The sequence below is a fragment of the Protopterus annectens genome, chromosome 3.part0 (genome assembly GCF_019279795.1).
Source record: "Protopterus annectens isolate FY-2018-M chromosome 3.part0, PAN1.0, whole genome shotgun sequence".
NCBI classification, from domain to species: domain Eukaryota; kingdom Metazoa; phylum Chordata; order Ceratodontiformes; family Protopteridae; genus Protopterus; species Protopterus annectens.
Genome location: NC_056731.1, coordinates 126525555 through 126549645, shown reverse-complemented (window position 1 = coordinate 126549645; position 24091 = coordinate 126525555). Strand labels below are relative to the sequence as shown.

The window sequence follows — 24091 nt, the reverse complement described above, 5'->3', positions numbered from 1 at the left end:
AATTTATGTAGAGTCTATGTTCATGAGACCCATCTCTAGAATATTATGTCATCTGGTGGGTTTATTAACTACCTGCTTGAGGAAATATTGGTGAATTAACTCCAATAACTTCTGGTCATACCATGCAATGGATGTATTGCTGCTCCATTTAACTGAAGAATAGATGGCGTCTCCCAAAATAATGGAGTTATTGTTAATAGGATGTGCTTTGAACATCTTCAGGAGTCTAGTATGATCATTGGAAGACATGAAGGGTATCCTGCAGCAGGCTATAGGTTGACAGTTTGTCTTACTTATGTTGATCTGGGATTCTATGAGATATATCTGTGGGGCTCACATATGCCTTAATATACTCTTGGACAATTTGATTTCAGAAAAAAAGTTGTGCATATGTTAAAATCTTCATTGACTTAAAATATACCATACGTTTACTTTTCAATACTACTAAACTGTTTCACTTCGTTGTAAAGGCAGTGATAAAGAAAACAAAATAGTGGTAGATGGAAGACAAGGGGATTTTAAATTATTGGTACTCAAACATATATGCAATAGAGTAGAAGATTAGCTAGCTTCTGTAACACCTAGAACTAATGTCTGTGCTACCACCATGCCTCCTTCCTAGTTCTTGTGGTATGTTAACCAGAGGCCAGAAAGACACCCTGTCCCTCCTGAACCAGCTGTTCAAAGGAAGAGCCAAAAAATAAAAAAAACATTCCACAATCTGCTGGCTGTAACTTTTGTGCTCAGATTTTAATTGAAAAAGAGCAAAACATTTTCTTATCTGAAACTTTAGCAAACTGCTTGCTACAAATGTTGCAGTTAAAAAAAAAAAAACATTTGTTTTCCTTTGTTGTAGCTAGCAAGCAACTTCCTGCAAGCTGTTGCTACAGTTTATACCCCTGCACTGGGATTAACAGTACTCAGAGATTAGTTAAAAAAGAAAGAGAAAACAGATTTGTTTAAACTGTAGCAAACTGCTTGCTAAACTTGTAGGAAGCAGCTGCTACAATCAGCATATACACACACATAGTGCTACATCACTCAAACTTTACTTAAAAAGAAAAATAAAAGAAACAAATCTTTTTTTTTCTTTTAAATTGTAGCAAGCTGCTTGCTGCAAATGTAGCAAACAGTTGGTACAACTGAATTAAATTCGGCCACACATGGAGTGCTACAGCGTTAAGAAATGAAAGACTCAGTATACACTCAAGATCAGTCAAGATAGGATAGCCCAGTTCACACCCTCTAATATTTTGCATCTGGGGTACTTGCCCCCTTTGCCCTACCTTAGTTACACTGCGTTAAGAGAGTATCTTAGCATAGAAGGGGCAGCAAGCTGAGTTTATGAATGATTTCTTGGCATTTATTTTTAAAGGATCAAGAAGGTACACACTTATCTGGAAGAACAGGTAGGGAATGAGATGGAATGTGATGAAGAGACTCTTAAATGTCAGTATGAGAGAGCATGAGCTAGTTAGGAAAATACATACCGAGATACATAAAATGTACAGGCTGTATGCACATATTCTCAGGAATCTAGTTATCATTTTCGAAAGGCCTGAGATTGGGAGTTTTACATAGTGGTAGTCAAGAATAGATTCTGGACAGCAGAATAAACCTATTGCTGAGGCTAAATGGAGAGATGAAATCACAAGGAAAGGGGGAGCAGTATTGTTGGAAATTAAGTCATCCTCAAGTCTTGTTGTGTACCTTTACATGGTGGAGCCTGTTTTTACAAAATCAGAAAAAGACTACACTGATATTTAGATTGTATTTTATTTATCTTGGAGAAAGCTAGGTCAAAATGAAAAAGTAGTAGTCCCGGGATGAAAAAAAAGCCTACTCCTGGTGTACATACTAGTGCCGTGACTGGAAATAAGGCAGTGTAGAATCTTCAGGAAATAGAAAAATTCCTACCAGAGGGTTAGGTCTGGCTGAGGGGGTGGGTAGCTCCCCCAGTGGCAGAAGAAAGAAATAGCCTACAAAAAACGAAAAAAAAAATACAGGCCAAGACAGAGACTTAAAAAAATTGACTTTTAAACATAAGGAAGAAGTTATGTATTGTACGCATTATGCAAGAAGTAAAGAATTACCAGACAGAGGATACATAGTAAGGGTAAAGATAAATTAGAGGAAATAAAAATACATACACAAGAAAAACTGTTAAAAACTGCAGATAGAAAATGAAGTTCCTTAAAACATCAGATCAAGAAAAAAACATTATATAGATGAAGAAACATTGGGCTGGCTAGGAAAAGAAGGGGTAGAGGAAGAGAGAAAAGATGAAGAACGAAAAAGCAGAGTTTTTCAAGGTATGAAAAAGAAATATGGACATAGGAAGTAAAAAGAGATTTGATATGGAGTAATATTTATGCAAAGAAAGCTATATTAATCAGAACCCATTTAAAATGTCGGGACCTGTTAGAGCAAGTCCTAAAACACAGAGACTGAAGGACCAAGAAAACAGACTTACATATACTAAGTCAGAGGTCGCCATTTCTCTGTTTATTCTCTTTTGCTCTGAGATTTGGTGATCTTAGAGTTAGTTTACATAAATATAGAGGATTAGGGGACTTGTCCTCCACATCAGGGGGTGTAAGGGGGCTTGCTTCCTGCAAAAAATAAGTTTGAAAGATTTGCTCTTCTCCTGTAGTTTCATTCTTTTTTTTTCTGCGTGTCACTCTTCATTTGGAGTGCCAATGTTTCAAAATAAGGAGCCATACTAATCAATAAAAAAGCAGCTCAAATGTTAATTAGAGAGAAATACAGACAAAGACAACTAGAAATGGCACATTTCATAATACAGATAATAAGATCACAAAGGATGGTATGTAACAAAAAAGCAAGAGGATTATTGCGACAGAAATTAAACAAATTAAAATTTAAGTGATAATCCATCTGCAAAGTGAAAGGATTAGTGTGGAAACTCCAATACAGGCAGTGTCACAACATGATGGACCAATGGGCCCTCATACAGACCCACAGACTGAGTCAGTTGCATCTGGAGAGGATATTCTATAAGGCAATGGTCTGGAGCCTTCTATAAGAGACTCACATGAAAGCCCACATGAGTCTGCATGGCAAGGAAAGAAGCAAGATAAAGAGGTAATTGTGACATGAGTAGTACAGCATGATGGGCCAATGCATCCCCATCATACCTCTTAACCTCTTATAGCAAGAAATCTGGACAAAGCCATAAATAAAAGTGGGACAAAGGCCCAAAAATAGGGACAAATTTTAAATAGTGCTCTTACAAACTTAGAAAGTTGATAGATTATCAGGTTTTGCATTAGCATGGATTTTCTGAAGGGTATATAGTCTGAAACTCAAACGTCTGTCATTATTTTCGAACTTCAATCTTTAATTATTTGTCAATAATTTGCCAGAAAACCACAATTGTATGAAAAATGGACCAAAAATATGAGGTAAAAATCTGGACATTCTACAAAAATCTGTATAGTTGAGAGGTATGAATTCCCCATATGGGGAGCACCAGATAAAGAAGGAGGTATCTGAAGACAACATGTCACAGAGTGATAGCGTGGAGTCTTATGTAGAAGATTCACAAGAAACTGAGAGCAGCAAAGATGCTTTCAGTCCAGAAGAAAATGATCTAAGGGAAGACTTGTCAGATTTAACAGAGATGGACAGGTATTAAGACAGATTAAAGAAATAAATTATACAAAGTAAACAAGACCAAAATTGTTACAAAAGTCATAAAACAGATGAATACAGTAATCAGGACTATTAAGAGAAATTCATGCGCTTTAATAGATAGGATGTACTACTGAGCAGCTAAACTAATAACGGATAAGGTGTTACTATAAAAAATGTAGACTAACAAAGGAAAGAAAGGGAGCAAGCAAAAACCCACCTTGAAAGCACCTGATCCAGAAACAGAGCAACTAAGACACGGAGTATTACTGTTAGGGCAATAGTGAAATGGGAGAACATCATCAAAAATCCCTAGAAAGATAGATGCAGTAAAAGCAACACACAGTATTAAGACAGAACAATATTTTTATTCACAGTTTCCAATAATAAACTTAAAATCTTAACACACACAGAAAACGTATAAGGTATGCAGATAAGTATAATGGAAAAGTACAAAATAAACATTTTATTGGTGAAGTCAGTGGTGACCCAGAAAGATTTATATAGAAATGGGAAGCAACGGAAAAGTAACTGAAACACCACCAAAAACAAATAAATAGTTACATTTTGGAGTCATATTCATGAAGACCCTGCTGAACCTAATACATAGCAAATGGATAGGATAGAGGAATTCAAAGAATCAGGAGGAAGCCCTAATACAAAATATATTAAATGGGACGAATTAACAGCTAGAGAGAATGAAACAAAATTAACAAAAGTTCCTAAATTGAAAACCTGGGACATGATGCAGTACCAGACTTTTGTCAAAAGGCATTAACATCATTGCACAAAGATTAAGCGTTTAGTAAAAATTAGTTATATTCTGATCTGACATCAACCTGGTTAACTACAAGTAAAATGATACTCCTTCTTAAGAGCGAACCTACAAGCTATCCTATGAACTGCAGACCAATAACCTGCCTTCCAATAATATATAACCTCCATTCTGACATTATATAAATTATATACTAGAATTGATGCAGACACAGTTTATAGCCATCTGCAAAATATCAGGCATAGCAACTGAACAAAAAGATAATAAAAGGAAGTCATGTGCAACAAAGGATCATCTCTTGTTACAAAAGTCACAACAAACAGCTGTAAAACTATGGCATAGCTAGAATGCAAAAAGACTTTACACCCTACATTGTGTACATTGTGTAACTATGTAACAGTTGCAAAACACTTTACAGTTAAACCATGACAAAGGACAAATTATTATCCCAGGGATAAAAATTGAAAGTATGATATTCTACGGTGATTCTATGTCATTGTTGCTGTTTTTTCTTGCCCTTAACCCAGTAAGCTGTTTACTTAATAGATTAGGCTATAGCTGCAGTTTAACTCCCAGAAAACAAGACTTATCAGCTCTTTTTGTGGATGAATTAAAATTGTACAGTTTAATAGATGAAGATATGAAAGTACAACTAAAAATGGTTGAAACTCTTCCGCTAATGGTATCAGAATGGCATTTGTTCCTGACAAATGCGAAAAGCAAAATGTAAAAAAGGGAAGCTGCAACACCAAGAAAATATCAACCTAGGATAGGAATGTGATGTTAAAGAACCTGAGCATGAGGGAGTGCATAAATATTTGGGAACAGATGAAGGGCTGGCAATAAAGCATAAACAAATGAAAACAAAGGTTAGTAAGGAATATTTTAGAAGACTAATGTTAATATTGAAAACTACCTTGAAATCTAGGAATAAACTCCAGATGAATCTGCTCTTGTTGTAACTTTGGCGTGATAGACTGGCCCCTTAAAGTATTGAATCAGTTAAACAAGATAACAAAATAATACTTCATGCTTTTCAAATGATATATAAAACCCAGTATGCATCAAAATTATATAGCCCTCATTCTGAAGGAGATATGGCCATCCTCAAAATTGACTGCATGTATAGAGCTGCAGTTGTGGGAATGCATACATATTTGTTGACCTCATCAGAGCCAAACATAGTGAACATTCTGAAGCATGAAGAGAAGAAGTCTAATATGATATCTTTGTTAGTTCAGCAGAAGCATTTTGGAACAAAGTGGGAATGGAAGTCAAACCAGAAGTAGATAAACTGAAGATGCCTCCACCCCAAAAAAAGGAATAATATAAAGTGAAGGAACAGAAGAAAAGAAAAGAAAATTGGAAAGGCCACATATATAGATTTGAAGCAGAAATGGTTAAGGAAAGGTGAATTAAAACCAAAAAAAGTGGGAGAAACAGAGAAATACATGTTCTGTAAAACAGAACTAGAAACACCCATACATTTTGTTGCTGGATGAGGCATGGCTGAGGGTCTGTATACTGAGAGGCACAATAATATGTCAAGACTTTTGTGTTGGGGATTGTGTAAACACTACAATATAGAACTCGCTGAGAAGCATTGCCTATATAAACCACAAAGCATCATTAGCAATGGAGAAGTTTGTGTCTCATGTGATTACCCAATACCAACAGTTCAAAAACTAGAAGCAAGTAAACCAGATAAAAGTGGTGTTGATCACTGAAAATAATACACCCAGTGATTATAATGTCTTACATACCAAGAGACACAAAGTCTTAAACCACTAGGATTTGAAAGCTGAAATGGGAGCAATGTGGAAGAAAGATAACCAGACGGTGCCATAGTAGTAGTAAGAGCAAAAGGATTAATAACAAAAAATTTACAATTTACATAAATATGCTACAGATACATACAGTATAGCACTGTATGAACTGATGAAGGGGACAGTTCTTGGCATATTGTAGTTGCTCAGAAGAACACTCTTAGCTAAGATTAAAGACAAAAGCAATACTGATTTTACGAACTTTAATTATGCACTGACTTAGCAATGGGATGCATTCCTATCAAGGTGTATGTATAAGAGAATCTAAACATTTGGAAAAATTAAATTCAACACATAAGACTAATGGACTGCAGAACCACTACCAGTGAGACAGACCTCTGTTTTGGAGAAGGTAATAGAAAGAATTTTGAGGGAAAAGCTCATTTCCTGAGGAATCAGCCAGGATGAATGGGAGGAGCATGATATTTTCCAGCTGTTCTAGTCTAAAGTGAGTTCATTTTCAGCCAAATTTTTAGCTGTGATTGCTGAAGACCAATGATTCAGTTCAAAGCCATATGCATAAATGCCTTGATGTCTTTTCTAATTTCTCCAAATCTTCTGGGTTACTAATACCATGATGGGAATGAACCCCATTCCTAAGTCAAAGTATGATTAAAGTTCATGAAATTAGTATTGCACAATGTGCCCAGTAATGACTTCTTCTACAATTCGTACAGGGTTACATGGATTGGTAACATATCTAAATAAGATTGTAAATTCTTTTTTATAAGACCCATTGCTCCTACTACTATTGGAACTGTCTGGGTATCTTTCTTCCACATTGCACTTATTTCTGCCTGCAGATCCTGGTACTTTATGATTTTGTGTCCCTCTGTACACAAGACACTGTAGTCAATGGGTTTGCTGATTTCAGTGATCAATGCTACTTTTGTCTTCTTTTCTTGGACCACTATATCAAGTTTTCTAGCATCTAATGGGAGATCCCATGTGATATAAACTTCATCATTTTCTATGATGCTTTGTGGCTCATGTTTCCAGTGTTTTTCAGCCACTTCAATACCATAATGTTTGCACAATCCCCAGTGCAACAGTCTCGCCACATTATTATGCCTTTCAGTATACAGTCCTTCTGCCATTAGTGTGCCACAACCAGCAACAAGGTGTGTGACTGTTTCCAGTTCGGTTTTATAAAACCTACATTTGTCTGTTTCTCCCACATGTGTAATGGTCTTTGTAAACCAGCGTGTATGTAGCCCACTATCTTGGGCTGCCAATATTAACCTTTAATTTCTTGGTTTGAATTTGCCTCTCCTTAACCATTCCTGCATTTGTTCTTGATCAACATGAGGCTCTTCCATTAGTTTTCTATATTTGCAACTATATTTATGTTTTTGTTCCACATTGCTTGCCTTCTCATCTGATCCTTTACCTTATATCCTTTCTTTTATTTTTTGGCACATTCAGTTGCTGCCTGTTTTTTATCCACTTCTGGTTTGATTTCTATTCCTGCTTGACATCAATATGCTTCTGCTAAATTAAGCAGACAAGTCATCTTAGATTTATTCTCCTCATGTTTCAAAACTTTCACTACATTTGGATCTTGTTAGGTCAGTAGATATGTGTGGAGTCCCACGATTGCAGATCTATACATGTAATCAATTTCAAAGAGGCCCATCCCTCCTTCGGAACGGGGAATATATAAGTTTGGTATACACTGATTTTTATAAATCATTTGGTGAACATGAAGCATCCTTCTTGTTTTAATATCTACTCTATCCAACACTTTTTGAGGCCAGTCAATCACTACAAAACTATACATTAGGACAGGAAGAGCAAATTGATTTACAGCTTGGATCTTGTTCCTAGTTGTCAATTCTGTTCTCAGGATTAATTTAAGTCTTCCAAAGTATTCCTTACTGAGTTTTATTCACATTTGTTCATGTTTTATTCCTGATCCTTCATAAATTCCCAGGTATTTATACACTCCCTCTTGCTCAGGTTCTTTTATATCACATTCTTGTCCCAAACTGCTGTTTTCCTGGTGCTGCAGCTTTCCTGCTTTAAAGGTTGCTTTTGCACATTTATCAAGACCAACTGACATTCTAATATCATCTGAAAAAGATTTGACAACCTGCAGCTGTGCTTTTAGTTTCTCATCTGATGAGCTATAAAGTTTTAAATCATCGACAAAGAGAAGATGAGAAGTCATTAGACTTTGTTGTTTTCTAGGAGCCAAATTGTAGCCATGGCCTAAGCTGTTAAGTAATCAGCTTAATGGATTAATGGCAAGCCAGAATAGCAACAGTGACAGAGAGTCACCCTGGAATATCCTCCTTTGAATTTTTACCCCTGGGATAATAATCTGTCCTTTATCATGGCTGAATTGCAAAGTGGTCTGTCATTGTTTCATGGTTACTGCAATTAGTGCAGGGTGTATCTTATACATTATTAAGCACTCTTTTATACATGAATGTGGGATGCTATCAAATGCTTTTTTGTAGTCAAGTCCATGCCATACTTAGATTCTTCCCCTTTTTACAGTTCTCCACTATAATTTTATTTAACAACAAATGATCCTTTGTTCCATATGACTTTCTTTTATTGCCCTTTTGTTCTACTGCCATGATTGAGTTTTCTTCTAAATGACTATATACTCTGTCGGCGTCAATTCCCGCGATGTCATATATGAACATTCCCCTGACTGCATAAATTTAGGATTTCCCCATTCTAAAGGTAAGGAGAAATAGCCTCAGTCTGAAAGATAAAGTCAGAGATGTACTGGGAGAGGTGGAGTCAGTGATGGAAGAGGAGTCTGTGGACATGGCCAATGGCAAACCACTGCAGCAGGAACCAAAAAAAAAAAAAAAGGATCCCAAGGGAGAAATTGCTAGCATTCCTGAAAGGCTTTGATATGTAAAGCAGCACATATTCATATTTTCATGGTAACTAGGTCATGTCAGTCCAGTCCGATTAAGCTTTATGATAGAATTAGTGTGGAAATGGGCAAAGGCAACTAGCCACTGTATTATACTTTGACATCAGCAAGGTCATGGGGCTTGGTGTCATGCAGAAGGCTACTACATAAGGTAGAGGGACTAGCAGCAGGAGGAAGAATGAGTAATGAATGGTGGCTAAGTGGGTCATCTTACATGTGACTGACAACTAACTGACTGACCATTACCTTTCTGATTCTGTTTTTCTGAAATTGCCACTCACCAGATGTATTTCAGTTTACTGTAAAATTCCAGTTAATACAACTAATGTTTACATGTTTCCTAGGTGCTTATGTTTTCCATGATTGTGTGAATATGGATTTAGAATAGGAGGAGTAGGATAGGCAAAGTCACCTGCATGAGTACACAGGTAGTCTTGCCAAAATATCTGTTTGTTTGGTTTTCCAAGTGTAGATATTATAACATTACTCTCATTCCTGTTAGACCAATGAGTTTTCATTTGGTAGGTCAGGAGGTAATTTGCCTTAGTGAATTCAACTGGACAGGAGAGTGCAGACATGAATAGTAAACTGTGTTTTTAGTTGAGTTATGATGGTGACTAGTGGTATGCCATAAATGATGGCTTTGGGACCATTCCTGTGCTTGTCTTGCATAACAGTGGGCAGTGAAAACAAAGCTGATTATTTTGATGAAGTTTGTGTTTGATAAGGGTGTAGACTTAGTTAAGTGCCAAAAGTAGCTATCCAGGTGGGTGGATCTTGGCAGCTGAGATTCAACATAGGCAAAAACAAAGTGCTGCATCTGGGACTCAGTAACCTGAATGTACAATACAGCCATGCTGTTCAGGTGGATGGAACATTTAAAAGCTCTAGATAAACTGATAGCAACACCATTGGGTCACTGAATCATCAGGTACAGGGTGAAAGGGCAGCATACAAGGTGAACAGGACACTTTGGTGGATTCACTGAGAAACAGAATCTAAGGTAAAGAAGGTGAAGTCACAAGCTGACCAAACTGCAGCAAAAGTAGTGCATGCAAGACTGGAGGGGGTCTATGTCTACTCATTGAACAGTACGTTCCTCGAACAGCTATTTGTCAAACACAAAGCATCAAATGTCCATTTTAATGAACAGGCATATCATCATAAATAAAATGATTGAACAGTCATAGCTGGCCAACATTGTGAATGTTGAAAAGATGGTGTACACAGGGAGCATAATTAGTTCACTAACGTCACCACCATCACACACACACCTCACATTATCAAACCCAGCCAGGTGGGGGGCTGTGCCCCCATAACCCCTAGCTATGAATACCAACACCAAGATCACACTATAGTGGGGAAAAGGGCCAACGATGACTGTTTGATGACAGCATTCTTTACGATTATATGCCTGTTTGATAAAATGGATGTTCAATACTTGGTTGACAATGAATTGCTGTTAGAGGAATATGCCATTCAATGAGTAAACATAGATCCACACTGGAGAACCTATAGCCAGAAGAGCACTGTAGTATTGGACAACATTCAGAAAAGACTGAGAAAGCTGATTGTTAAATGGAGTGGCAGGAATGTAACAGACTCTAACAAAAGAATGATTGAACTCAGTATTAGGATAAAAGAAATACATGCAGTGTACAATATCACAAAACGGAGAGGACAAAATGGGTGGAGTTTAAAAAAATGTACAGGTGGTAATAGGGCCCACACCTTATAAATACAAGGTAAGTGAAAGTGTTATCTTGGACTTATAGGGGTTCTGTTACCTGAAAAGGGTAGATGGAAGGAAGAAACATGTTACTTGACTTGGTGTCTGGCTTATGTTTCATATGTTTGAGAAAATATGGGGCAAGTTAAAAAGGGTAGAAGGTCATCACAGGTCAGGAAGTCATGAGTATATCTGTGCATGCAGTCTGTTTTTGCTGGTAAGAATATATATGCAAATGTATTCATAAGTGAGTGCATATTAAATTGTTGACTTGCAAAATATGGACTCACTGTATGAACTGACCCTCTTTTCAAGTGCTATTTTGACCCACTTTCTCCAAAATGCACCAATGAGTGTAGGGGGACTTCATCCCACAAACCCATCTCCCTCTCTGTCTCTCTCTCTCTTTCTCTCTCTCTATGCCACATTATGAAAATCAGAATTTCAAAAAACATTACCAACTGTACAAGCTTGCCCTCATTCTGGACCAATTTTGGCACTTGTTCCTGGGTTGAGAGTGACACAGAGTTTCTGGGTTTCGTGTTTATGTCAGGTATCCTGATATTCTGTATGAAAACTTTCATGGAAAGGTTGTGGGTACTCAAACACCTGCGTGACAAATTTACCATAGTAAACCTATATATATATATATATATATATATATATATATATATATATATATATATATATATATACATATATATAAAAATCCAACAAACAGCACAATTAACAAAGCCAGGGCCAGCCGATATCTAGTCCCAGTATGCCTTCAGCATATGTATCAAATGCTGAACAAAAGCATAGATGAAAAAATTCAGCGTAGTTCAAATGCTGAAAACAATTCCAATGACTCAGTTTAACAGCTTGCCAGCATTTCAGTAGATGTGCATAAAGAACATGTTCCAAGATGAATAGCTAAAAGTATAGACACATTTATTCAGCTTGCAGAAATAAAAACAATAAAACTGTAGAGGGATAAGCGCTTTCGGGTTACTCCAAATAACCCTTCTTCAGATCCATATAACTTGTGTCTCTCAAGTATCTAATTTTTAAAATACTTTCAACCAATGAACAGCTAGCTTCAATTTGACGTGTCATAGATGTTTCTTCAGTCTCCGCCCTTTCAGGGCGGGTTTCATAGGGAAAGCTGTATTGAGCCCAGGTTTTTGATGAGCTCTCAGTTTCTCTATCCAAAGCATTTCTTCTTGTTCAAGTCTATTATTCAAATCACCCCCTCTCTTTGAAATATATATGATATGTAAAGCTCTAAATACAAAACTATGTCCTTCATTATCTCTAATAGGCTTGGCCAAGAGATTTTTATAGTCTTTAAGTCTTATATCACTAATGTGTTTGGACAGTCTCTCTTTCATCTGTCGTATCGTTTTTCCGACATAGAAATTGTCACATGCTAGGCAAGTGGCTAGGTATATGACATTCTTTGTAGTGCAATCTGCATAAAAATTACTAACATATCTCTTTTTAGTAACTGGATGCTCGAAATAGCCATCCGTACATATATATCTACACATGGTGCACCTTCTACATGGAAAAGTTCCTTTTCTCCTTGAGATAGTGTGTGATTCCATTTCATTATCTTTACATAGTATTTGCTTTAAGTTCCTTGCCTTTCTGAAACAAAACTTAGGTTCTTCTCCCAGGACCTCTCTGCATTCTTCACTTGACATAAGTATCTTCCAATTCCTTTTCACTATATTATATACTTCTTCTGTGTCCGTTGTATGGGTAAGCACCATTTTCAGTTCTTTATATGGATACTTATATTGATTCATATTCTCTTGTTTCCCTCTTAAGTACGGCCTGCCTTTTTCATTCCTTTCCAAATGTACTTGTTGTCTCATACTCAACACCTCTTCTTCTCTATGCCCTCTTGCCTTCAGATGTTCTGACGTTATCCATCGCCATTGCAAGAGTTGTGTCGTCCGAATGTATCCTGGACGTTCTTAAGAACTGTCCCCTTATGATGTTCTTATGGGTATATCTTGGGTGCATACTACTTCTTGGTAGAATACTATCTTTCCAGCAATCCTTTCTATACAGACTAGTTTCTATTTTCCCTTCTCCATCCTGTGTGATTGCGTGATTCGTACATCAAGAAAGTCCATCTGCACATTACTGTGGGTCACAGTGAACTGTAGAAAGTTCGTACTGTTCTCCAAATATATATGGAATCTGTCGAATTCATCAACGTCACCTTCCCACATGATGTAAATGTCATCCACAAACCTTAAATATACTTTTAAGTGGTTCTTCCATGGATTATCTTGATGTATTACTCTAACTCCCAATGTGCCAAAACTATGTTTGCATAGCTATTGGCGCATGGTGTACCCATCGCTACACCACATAACTGTATACAGTATTTCCCTTCAAACATGAATACATTGTTGTTCAAAATAATCTCCATTAGGTCATAGGTTCGTAATAAGCTAACTGCCCTTGTGAGCCATTTTAAGCTTAGCCAATTATCCCTTATGAGACTCAAACCCTGCACCTTGTGTGTGTAAGGCAAACACCTTAACCATTAGGCCACCCACACAGAATTGTAACCTGTCTTTCATCATATGTGCCTTCGTCCGATAGAAAACTTCTTAATGCTGCTATTCCATAACCATTGGGGATACTGGTGAACAAATTCTTAATGTCCATACTGATCATGATATGTTTCTTAGTATCCCTTTTCATACTGATATATTCACTCAGCTTCTCAAGGAACATCTTGGTATCTTTAAGAACAGCTGGAGCCTTGTCTAAAGCCCTTTTAGTATGGTGTTCCACATAAATTGATGCTGGCTCAGTAATCCATCCTGCTCCGGCTACAATAGGCCTCAATGGTGGTTTAAATAGATCCTTATGTACTTTAGGGAGACACTTAAAAGCCGGAATCAAAGGATGCTCTATACGAAGATAGTTACATAATTCAACCGTGATCAAGTTGTGTTCTCTGAGTTCTTCCAGATATAATCTTACTCTCATTTCAATTTTCTGCAACTCACTCTTACTAATTTCGTTATACGATGTTGCATCCTGTAATAGCATCATGACTTCTTCATTGTACTTGGCTTTATCCATCAGACATCAAACTATTTCTGGCTCCGTAAAGTCTGCTCTTCATTTTTTCCCTTAGAACTGCTCTACTTGTAATCTAAACAGTCTATTCTCTATCTGTAAAGCTCAGCACTTGTTCCTAAAGCATTTTTTAGTCAGGTAAAGCACTTCTATATTATACAAAGTACTTCACTAGCTTAAAACCCCCTTGAGTACCCACTTCCCTATAGGTCCTTTCTGACTCAGTTACACAGCAAACTTTTCATTTCTTCTAGCATGTCAAAGGGTCAGTTGCTAGCGTCCTCTCCTGCTCAGCTGGTGAATCTGGGAATATTGAGGCAATGTTACAATTGCCTCATGTACACAGACAACCCTCTTCTCCTCCCACAAAACACAAATACATGCGAGAGATGCAACTATATAGCCAAACTGGAGGCTGAGCTCTCTCAACTCAGGACTGGCAAAACCAGACAGGAGGAGAAGGTAACCACACACACCATAAACCCAGTCTCACATAGAACTATCACAACTACAAATCAAACACATAAACACACAAAGACATACTCGGAGGATCAAAAATCTACCAAAACAGCAGAGGCCTCCAAAGCAGACACCCAAACAGTTGCCACCTCATGACATAACACAAGCAACACATAGATCACAAAGTCAGTGTGCAAATCAGTCACAGCCCTTAAGGCCAAACACAATGCCAGACACACTTGTCATAGGTGACTCCATAGTCAGACACACTGACGTCCCACTCACCAGACTGAACAAGGAGAGGGTCACAGTAAGCTGCCTGTCGGACGCTAGAATCCGCCACATAACACAAGCACTCAGGTCACTCCACAGCAAGTACAAGTATGACTCAGTCATTGTCCATGCCGGTGTGAATGACCTGAGACGTACCTCCCTGGACTACATGAAAAGAGACATAAAGGAGCTCTCAGATTATGTAGCCCAGGCTGGTATGACCCTGACCTGAGCAGTATCCTACCTTCACCAAGAATGATGCCACAATACAGAGACAAAATGATCAGTTTTAATAATTGGCTTAATTTCTGGTGTCATTCTAAGGGGATCCAATGTCTGTCTGCCTGGAATGACATGCTTGACAAGCCACGCTGCTTCACAAGGGGCAGCTTGCACCTGTCACCCCTGGGTTTCTGGATATTGGCAAAGGCTCTTGCCACCCCCATAGTGCCTTTTTTAGACAAGGCTCAAATTCTAAACCCACCGCCCTAGAAAACAATAATGGAAAAAAACTAAGGGTAATGCTGCTCAATGCCAGAAGTCTAAATCTCAAGATGCACGCCCTTGAAGCCCTCCTCAGTATGGAGAACATCGATGTCTGTGCTGTGACTGAAACCTGGTTCAAGTCTCCTGAGAGCACCCCGGCACTATCAGGTTTTACCTCATATCATGCGTTCCGGCCCCAAAACCCGGACCGTACCACAAAAGGAGGGGTGTATCCATATTCATCAAGGATACCCACACCTCCAGGCTGGTGGCAACTCACGAAGCATCAGAGACTATTCAGGTGCAATTAACCATAGGCAAAACTGCTCTACAGTTTGTAGCATGTTACAGGCCACCCTCTCAAACTCAGGAACCCCACACAGCCTTCCTGAAGACACTGGAGAGTATAAATCTCTCTCCAAACACCATCATATTGGGTGACTTCAACTACCCAAACATAGACTGGGAACATTACTCAAGCCCCAATACCCTAGCCCAAAGGTTCCTGGAGTTCATAAACTCAAATGCTATGGAACAACTTGTCACCATTCCCACAAGAGGTGAAAATATGCTAGACCTGATCATCACAAACATGGGGAAAAAATGCTCCACACCGGAAGTATATCCCTCATTGGTGAGATCAGACCATAAACTAATCTCACTGGAGATCCACATCCCGCCCCCACCCCCAACAAAAAAGACCACAGTGAAGAAATTCTCAAAAGCCAACTTCACACTTCTTAAGACTGGTGTGGTATCCTTCAAGGCCCCTGAGCCATTGGAAACCACAACCCACACTGCTGAATCCCTTACAAATGCTTTCTACGAGCACCTCCAGGATTGCATGGATCAAGCAATCCCAAATAAAATCAAGACCCTTTCCACCAAAGGCAAGTGCCCAATCTGGTGGACCCTAGCCATAAACAAACTTTACAACAAGAGGAGAAAGCTACTACAAGATAGAGCAAAATCCCTAAAAGGGAAGACATCTCTGATCAATACTAGTAAAAAACTACGATCACTCATAAAATCATCCAAGGCCAACTTTGAGAGAAAAATCGCCAAGGACTCAAAAGACAATCATAAGGCCTTCTTTAGCTATGTTAGAAATCTGGGTGGAAACTCCCAGATATGCTCAGAATTAGTCCAAAATGATACAAAAATCACTGAACCCACAGACATTGCAAACATACTGGCAGACAGGTTCAGTGAAAATTTCTCCCTCCTCCCAAAAGGAGAAATATCTATCCCAGCAGAGTGTAGCCTCCCAATAATCTCAAATGCCCAGGTGAGAGCTGCTCTCTCTAAAGTTAAAAACACAGCATCAATGGGACGGATGGTGTCCCCGGCTGTGTGCTACATGAACTCAAGAGGAACTAAACCCACACATAAGGCTGCTGTTTAATCTTAGCCTTACCACAGGATACGTGCCAAAGAGTGGCGTCACGGCAACTGTGGTCCCACTCCACAAAGGTGGTGCTTCTACGGACCCTGGTAATTACAGCCCCATAAGCTTAACAAGCCTGGTCTGCAAAGCTATGGAGAGGATCATAATGGAACTCATAAATAAAGACATAGGGGACCTACAGACATTGGATCCTACCCAATTCAGCTTTGTCAAGGGCAGATCATGCCTCTTGAACTTGGTCGACTTTTTGAAACAGTCACCAAGGCCATTGATGAGGGTAAGGCAGTTCACACAGCCTACCTTGACCTTGCAAAAGCTTTCGACACAATACCCCACTCGGGTATCATAGAAAAGCTCACCAGCTTAAATGTAAACCCATATGTCACAAGATGGGTTGCAAACTGGCTCAAGGACAGAACCCACAGGGTTAGAGTTGCTGGTGCCATGTCAGACTCCAAGCTGGTCACAAGCGGTGTCCCACAGGGCTCAGTCCTGGGCCCCCTCTTGTTCGGCATCTACTTTTCAGAAGTGCAGGCAAACATAGGAGGATTGTGGCTGACAAAGTTTGCAGATGACTGCAAACTGGGCTCCATAGTTGAAAATCCATCAGACACAGATATCCTTCAGAGTGGTCTCATAGAAATGGATAACTGGTGCCAGAGCCATGGCCTTAAGCTAAACGCCAAAAAATGTATAGTCATACCCTTTGGTAAAAACAAGGTAACCCCAAGTTACCACATAGGTGGCAATCCATTAAGCACAGAAGAGGTTATCAGGGACCTGGGGTCTCAAGTTGACAGTAACCTTTCTTTTGACACTCACATTGCCAAAGTGGTTAGGAGGACCTTCTACATTGCCCACCTGATTATGAAGGGATTCACATCCAGATCAACGGAGGTCATTGTTCCCCTGTACTCTTCACTTATCAGACCAATGATTGAGTACAATGCCCCATTCGGAATGTATCTTACCCGACACCTGCAGCAATTGGAAAGACCCCAAAAGTTCCTCACCAAAAGGATAAAGGGGCTCAAAAATATGTCATATGCTGCCCGACTGAAGAAACTCCAGCTCTATTCAGTCGCATACCGTCTGCTCAGAGGTGACCTATGCCTGACATACAAGGCCATGTCCAACCCGGAATTAATGGACATGCTCCACCTCAAAAAATCCAAATCCACCAGAGCCACAAGAGCAAGAGACTTAAACCTCAACATGGATATAAATAGGACGTGCTGGAGGGACAGATTCATCACCCAGAGACTCCCTATGCTGTGGAACAGAGTCCCAGTCCATGTGAGACAGAGCACCTCGCTGGCTCTGTTCAAGAGGAATCTTGACCAGAGGATGGGAGATCGTAGGTTTACCCCGGGGATCATCTCTGTATCACTGCTGGACAGAGGCAATCCATTAAGCACAGAAGAGGTTATCAGGGACCTGGGGTCTCAAGTTGACAGTAACCTTTCTTTTGACACTCACATTGCCAAAGTGGTTAGGAGGACCTTCTACATTGCCCACCTGATTATGAAGGGATTCACATCCAGATCAAGGGAGGTCATTGTTCCCCTGTACTCTTCACTTATCAGACCAATGATTGAGTACAATGCCCCATTCAGAATGTATCTTACCCGACACCTGCAGCAATTGGAAAGACCCCAAAAGTTCCTCACCAAAAGGATAAAGGGGCTCAAAAATATGCCATATGCTGCCCGACTGAAGAAACTCCAGCTCTATTCAGTCGCATACCGTCTACTCAGAGGTGACCTATGCCTGACATACAAGGCCATGTCCAACCCGGAATTAATGGACATGCTCCACCTCAAAAAATCCAAATCCACCAGAGCCACAAGAGCAAGAGACTTAAACCTCAACATGGATATAAATAGGACATGCTGGAGGGACAGATTCATCACCCAGAGACTCCCTATGCTGTGGAACAGAGTCCCAGTCCATGTGAGACAGAGCACCTCGCTGGCTCTGTTCAAGAGGAATCTTGACCAGTGGATGGGAGATCGTAGGTTTACCCCGGGGATCATCTCTGTATCACTGCTGGACAGAGGCACGGCAAACTAATGGGTATAGTATTCTTCAACGTAAGGGGTGGTGAAAGCCACACAACTCTGGCTAGGCTTATAAATGCCCTAGGGCAGATAGCCTAGTATGAACCTATGAAGCTATGAACCTATGAACCACCCCACCTCCTTTATCAGTGGGTCAGATGGTTAATTCTATATTCCCTTCTAATTCTTTCAAAGCCATTCTCTCTTCTTTTGTAATATTATAACTTCTTCTTCTATTATTTTGTAAATACTCAACAATTTCTTGTTCACATACATTAATAAAAGTGTCCATCACTGCATTATTTTGTGGCATAAAGCCACTAGGTTTCTTAAAAAGATCCAACTCAGTTTCTTTGTTGTTTTTGTACATACTTTTCAGCATCACTTCACGTCCAGATGACCTCAGGCTCAACATGGCCTCATTGTCTTCCATACCTCTGGTGGGTATAAATTTCAGCCCCTTGTTAAGGATGTTAATATGCTTGTCTGTTAATGGAAAAGATGAGAGGTTGAAAACCAAAGATTCTTTACCATCTTCATTTACCGCTCCTCTATGTGTGATTGCCTTCTTTTCCTCTCTCTGCTCAGTGATCTTATTTCTTTCCTGTTCCTTACTTCCCTTATTCGAAGTGGAAGTACTGGAAAAACCACATCCGTCATATCACTCTTCGGTATTGCACCCAAGTCATTACTCAAGACTTCCTTCTAATTGCTCTTAATGGATAACAGACTGGACAAAGTCAACACTTGATTAGTCTTCTGTATTATCCCTTGTGGTGGTGGATTGTTCATATCTGTATTCTCATGTAAATTTTGATTACCATGTTTTTCTCTCACTTTATCTCTACTATTATCAGTCTCACTCAATAATGCCCTTTGTACACTTCTCTGAGGGGCTCTGTCCTGTAACGCATTCCTCTTAGGTACTTGCTGTTCTTTAAGAAAGTCCCTTGACCAAGTGAACACATCACCCCTTTTAAAATCTTCATAATCTCTTCTAATTTTTTTCTTTTTAACTTGCTCCAACTTATTATCATACAGTAAAATTTTATAATAGACTTCTTCTAGCTTTGATGTACATATCTCATTATTGAAGTCCCGCTCCAAGTACATCTGTAAACCCTCTATTTTCTTAAGCTTTCCCTATGAAACCCGCCCTGAAAGGGCGGAGATTGAAGAAACATCTATGACACGTCAAACTGAAGCTAGCTGTTCATTGGTTGAAAGTATTTTAAAAATCAGATACTTGAGAGACACAAGTTATATGGATCTGAAGAAGGGTTGTTTGGAGTAACCCGAAAGCGCTTATACCTCTACAGTTTTATTGTTTTTATTTTTGCAAGCTGAATAAATGTGTCTATACTTTTAGCTATTCATCTTGGAACATGTTCTTTATGCACATCTACTGAAATGCTGGCAAGCTGTTAAACTGAGTCATTGGAATTGTTTTCAGCATTTGAACTACGCTGAATTTTTTCATCTATGCTTTTGTTCAGCATTTGATACATATGCTGAAGGCATACTGGGACTAGATATCGGCTGGCCCTGGCTTTGTTAATTGTGCTGTTTGTTGGATTTTTGATATTTTATTACAGCACAATCCTGAGTTCCGGACTTATTTTGTTTGTATATATATATATATATATATATATATATATATATATATATATATATATATATATGTGTGTGTGTGTGTGTGTGTGTGTGTGTGTGTGTGTGTGTTGTGTGTGTGTGTGTGTGTGTGTGTGTGTGTATATACACACACACACACACACACACACACACACACACACACACACACACACACACACAAACACACACACACACACACACATACACACATATATATATATATATATATATATATATATATATATATATATATACGTATATATACATAGAACTGTATACTATTTCTGTAGTACTATTCACTGCAGATGAGACTTAGATGCTTCTAGTAGCAGCACTGTCAATAGGGTAGTAGCTTTATGTGCTATTGGTTGTAATATTTTAGTATTTAATGATGTTTCTTCAGAATACTGTTGGGAAAAGTCAGTATGTTCCTGGAAGTCATACTTTAGATATTTTCGTTTTCAATATTTTATTACAGATGTCTTTCATGTGCACTGTAGTCTTCTGTAAGGGACCCACAAGGAACAGTATATATGATAACAGAAAAGTTGTTTTATATTATTAATACACATAGATCATGTAAGCCTAGTGAGAGCAGAGTAGGGTAAGTGACGCACATTGCATTAAAAGATAGTAAAAGATATAAAGTCTAAACCTGGTGCGCCTCTTAGAATGAGAGGATTTAATGTGGCAAAACAAAGCAGAAATAGTATGGCCTATGTATCTTCATTTGCAATAGATTTCATTGAAAAAATGGGCAAAAGAAGGGCCTAAATGTGAGAGAAGTGTGGGAATTACTGTTTTTGAATGTCCCTAGAATTAACAGGCAAATAGATAACATCTGGTAAGCATTAAGTCTGATGAAAAGTATATTGTTCTCTATGTATGTATCACTTTTTTCCATTTAAACTGTAAGAGGGAATGGAGCCAAGTTTGCAGTATTTTTGGAAAATTGTTCCTTCTTATGTCAGAAAACCAAATCTTCTTGAGGCTGTTACACTGATTTATGCCAGGAATTTTTAAATAATCAAACACCCTGTATTTCACCCTTGTACTATATCATATGTACCTCATTCATCAGATAAGTCTTATACTGTGAACTACTTTATGTTACCTCGTATTGAACTACTAGTAGGTTAGTTATTACCTTTCTGTACCAAGATTTTCTAGCCATTTATATTATTATATTATTATTTTACTAGTTTAACATTGTATAGTCCATCACAGCAATTTAATTCCTATATGTAAGTGTTTTATTTGTAAATGTCTTTGGTAATGTTCTATCTTGTAAAATCTCTTGTATGTGGAGCTTTTCTCCCCTGGCATCCGCTGAGAATGGGCACCTACCCAGTTGGACCTTCTTGGTAAAAAATGTAAAATAAATAAATGAATGAATAAAATAATAAAGTTTTTAGTAGTACATTTACAGTTGATTGTATTACCTGAACTCACTTCATTGTTTGTTTTTCTTATCCATTGTACCCATAATATTGTTTTCCTCTGTAATATTGTTACTTTGTCTCTATTCGTATGTATTTGTATGTCTGTTTGGAGCTTTTCCCCTCGGGTCTCTACTGAAAAAGGGTAATTCTTACCCAGCTGGACCAACCCAATTAACAAATGCAAATAAATAAATAAAATAAATAATGCTTTGAGGTGACAGGTAGTTATTTGTGTAGTCATTCATGACTCATGTCTGAAATCATAGTTCTTATCTTACAGCCTCTCACAGAAAGAGCAAGATGGGTTTCACACTACCACTGCCTATCAGTGATCTTTCTCTTAGAAGTGAGGACCTTGGAGTGAGAACTGTGAAGTAATGGTGTTATGTGTGGGGGTGCACATAGGCTTGCCATCCTGCAAAAAGGGTTTTTAATATGTTACATGTCCATATCTTGCCTCGCTCAAGTACATATGCCATTATGAACATTCGTTGATATGTAATTGTGATTCAGTTTCTGGTGTTTCAAGGACTAGTAGGAGGAATTTTTTCACAGATGTAACTTTTGAACAAATTAGAAATGTTCCACAAGCTATTTCTTTAGAAATACCCATAAAATTGTGAACTTAAATAATGAAGAAGTGATTTGTCTATATCATTGAAACTGTAAAAATGAAAGAAGAACATATTTTAAGACTGGATAAACCTCATTGCTAACAGTCATATGAAAAGTTTTGCTCACTTTTGCTGTTTAATTTTCCTGACCTACTTTAACTTCATGAATAGGAATGCATTTAATGCAAAGTGCATTTTTCAAAGACATACTGTGCTGAAGTAAACTCAATTCAAAATGAATTTTTCTAACAAGAATTCTGATAATCTTTTCAGTGTCTACAGATACTCTTTGGATTGGTCTAAATGATCAAGAACGCCAAATGTTATTTAAATGGAGTGATACCACACCTGTAACATTCACCAAATGGAAAAGGGGAGAACCAAGTTACTGGCAAAACAGAGTGGAGGACTGTGTGCATATTGAAGGAAAGGTAACATCTGAATCCAACAGACTGTACGTTCTGAATCTATAGGTACCCATGCACCTTTTTGGCAGGTGCATATTTAAATGTACACCTAATGTAAATTAAGGCAGTGAGTTTGTATAGCACAATAGCTTCGATATTATCAGTATTAATCATTTTACATCACCTTTTTAAACAATAAAATTACTACAATCTGACCACATCATTAATATTCTTGAGATCAAAGTCTGTTTATATTCGACCAGATGAATGAACAGGAAAGTCAACACCAGTTTATATAACTTACCTTAAGAGATTTGTCTGTAGCTGAGTTTGTTATGAGTTAAGAGATTAAGAAATTCAAAGGGCACATTCCATGACATGATTGTTTGCCAGACCCCTTCCCCTGTGAAGATATAGGTGACTTTCCATTTGATCTTCTAGGTGTGAATGAACAGGATTTGATTTAATGAGAAATGAAAAGGTCAGCTAAATCCAATGGCCAAAATTAACTAGCTAGACCTTACTGAAAACACGTGTTCCATCTGATCATTGAAGGGCAAGTTACATGTCTGTAGTCCTGTATTTTTTGCAGCTGGTGACATCAGTTTCTGAAACTATACAGACATTTTGAAAAAGCAGTTAATATTTTTTTGTATGGTGTCCTGTTTTGTTCTTCACTATTTAACATCCATTCACAGTTGCTGCAGCATAGTGCAGGGCAGTAACAGCCAATTTTCTGTTTTCCAAAGTGGTAGCCTTGTATATTTTTGAGAAGCAGGAATTCCAAGCAGTGAGATGCAACTTCAGCACTGATACACTGTGATGGTGAATGGAAAACTGTGGTCAAAACTCTTACAAGTTCATAACACACTTCATAACACACTTAATTTCATGCTGTCCATGACACAGCCATACTGGTACAGTGTGAACAGGTACACTACACAGCAAATTGTGGATATATGTCAGAAGCTCAGTGGGAGTTGTGGAGTATCCATCCCAGTGGATACAAAGGTATATGTGACTTTATGTATTATAGGTACAGGGACCTTTTTCTGACCCAGTGGAGAAAGAGTGGGGATATGCAAGGCATCAGCATCTAGAATGCTCTACAAGTAACTCAGCACCATGCCTCAGCATGTGGGGGATCATACATGGTTCCCACAGTTAATGGGAGTTAAAGACTGTTACCACATTGAAATAAAGGTCCCAGTTGGTGTGCAGGGAAGTAGGTACTTGAACCAAAAAGGGTATCATTCCATTAACTGTCAGGTAGTCTGTACTTCATACAGTATCATTTGCAATGTGTGTGCAGGCCACACATGCAGTTTTCATGACACCCA

The 24091-nt window shown here is 38.4% G+C and overlaps 1 protein-coding gene across 1 annotated transcript in view; it reads left to right on the top strand.

Annotated features, from left to right (window-relative positions):
• Positions 1-24091, top strand: part of LOC122796782 (macrophage mannose receptor 1-like) — a 2734532-nt gene that overhangs the window by 657412 nt on the left and 2053029 nt on the right. The window contains 1 exon segment of the mRNA XM_044065509.1: positions 22618-22775. Within this exon segment, the coding sequence (XP_043921444.1) occupies positions 22618-22775 (158 nt within the window).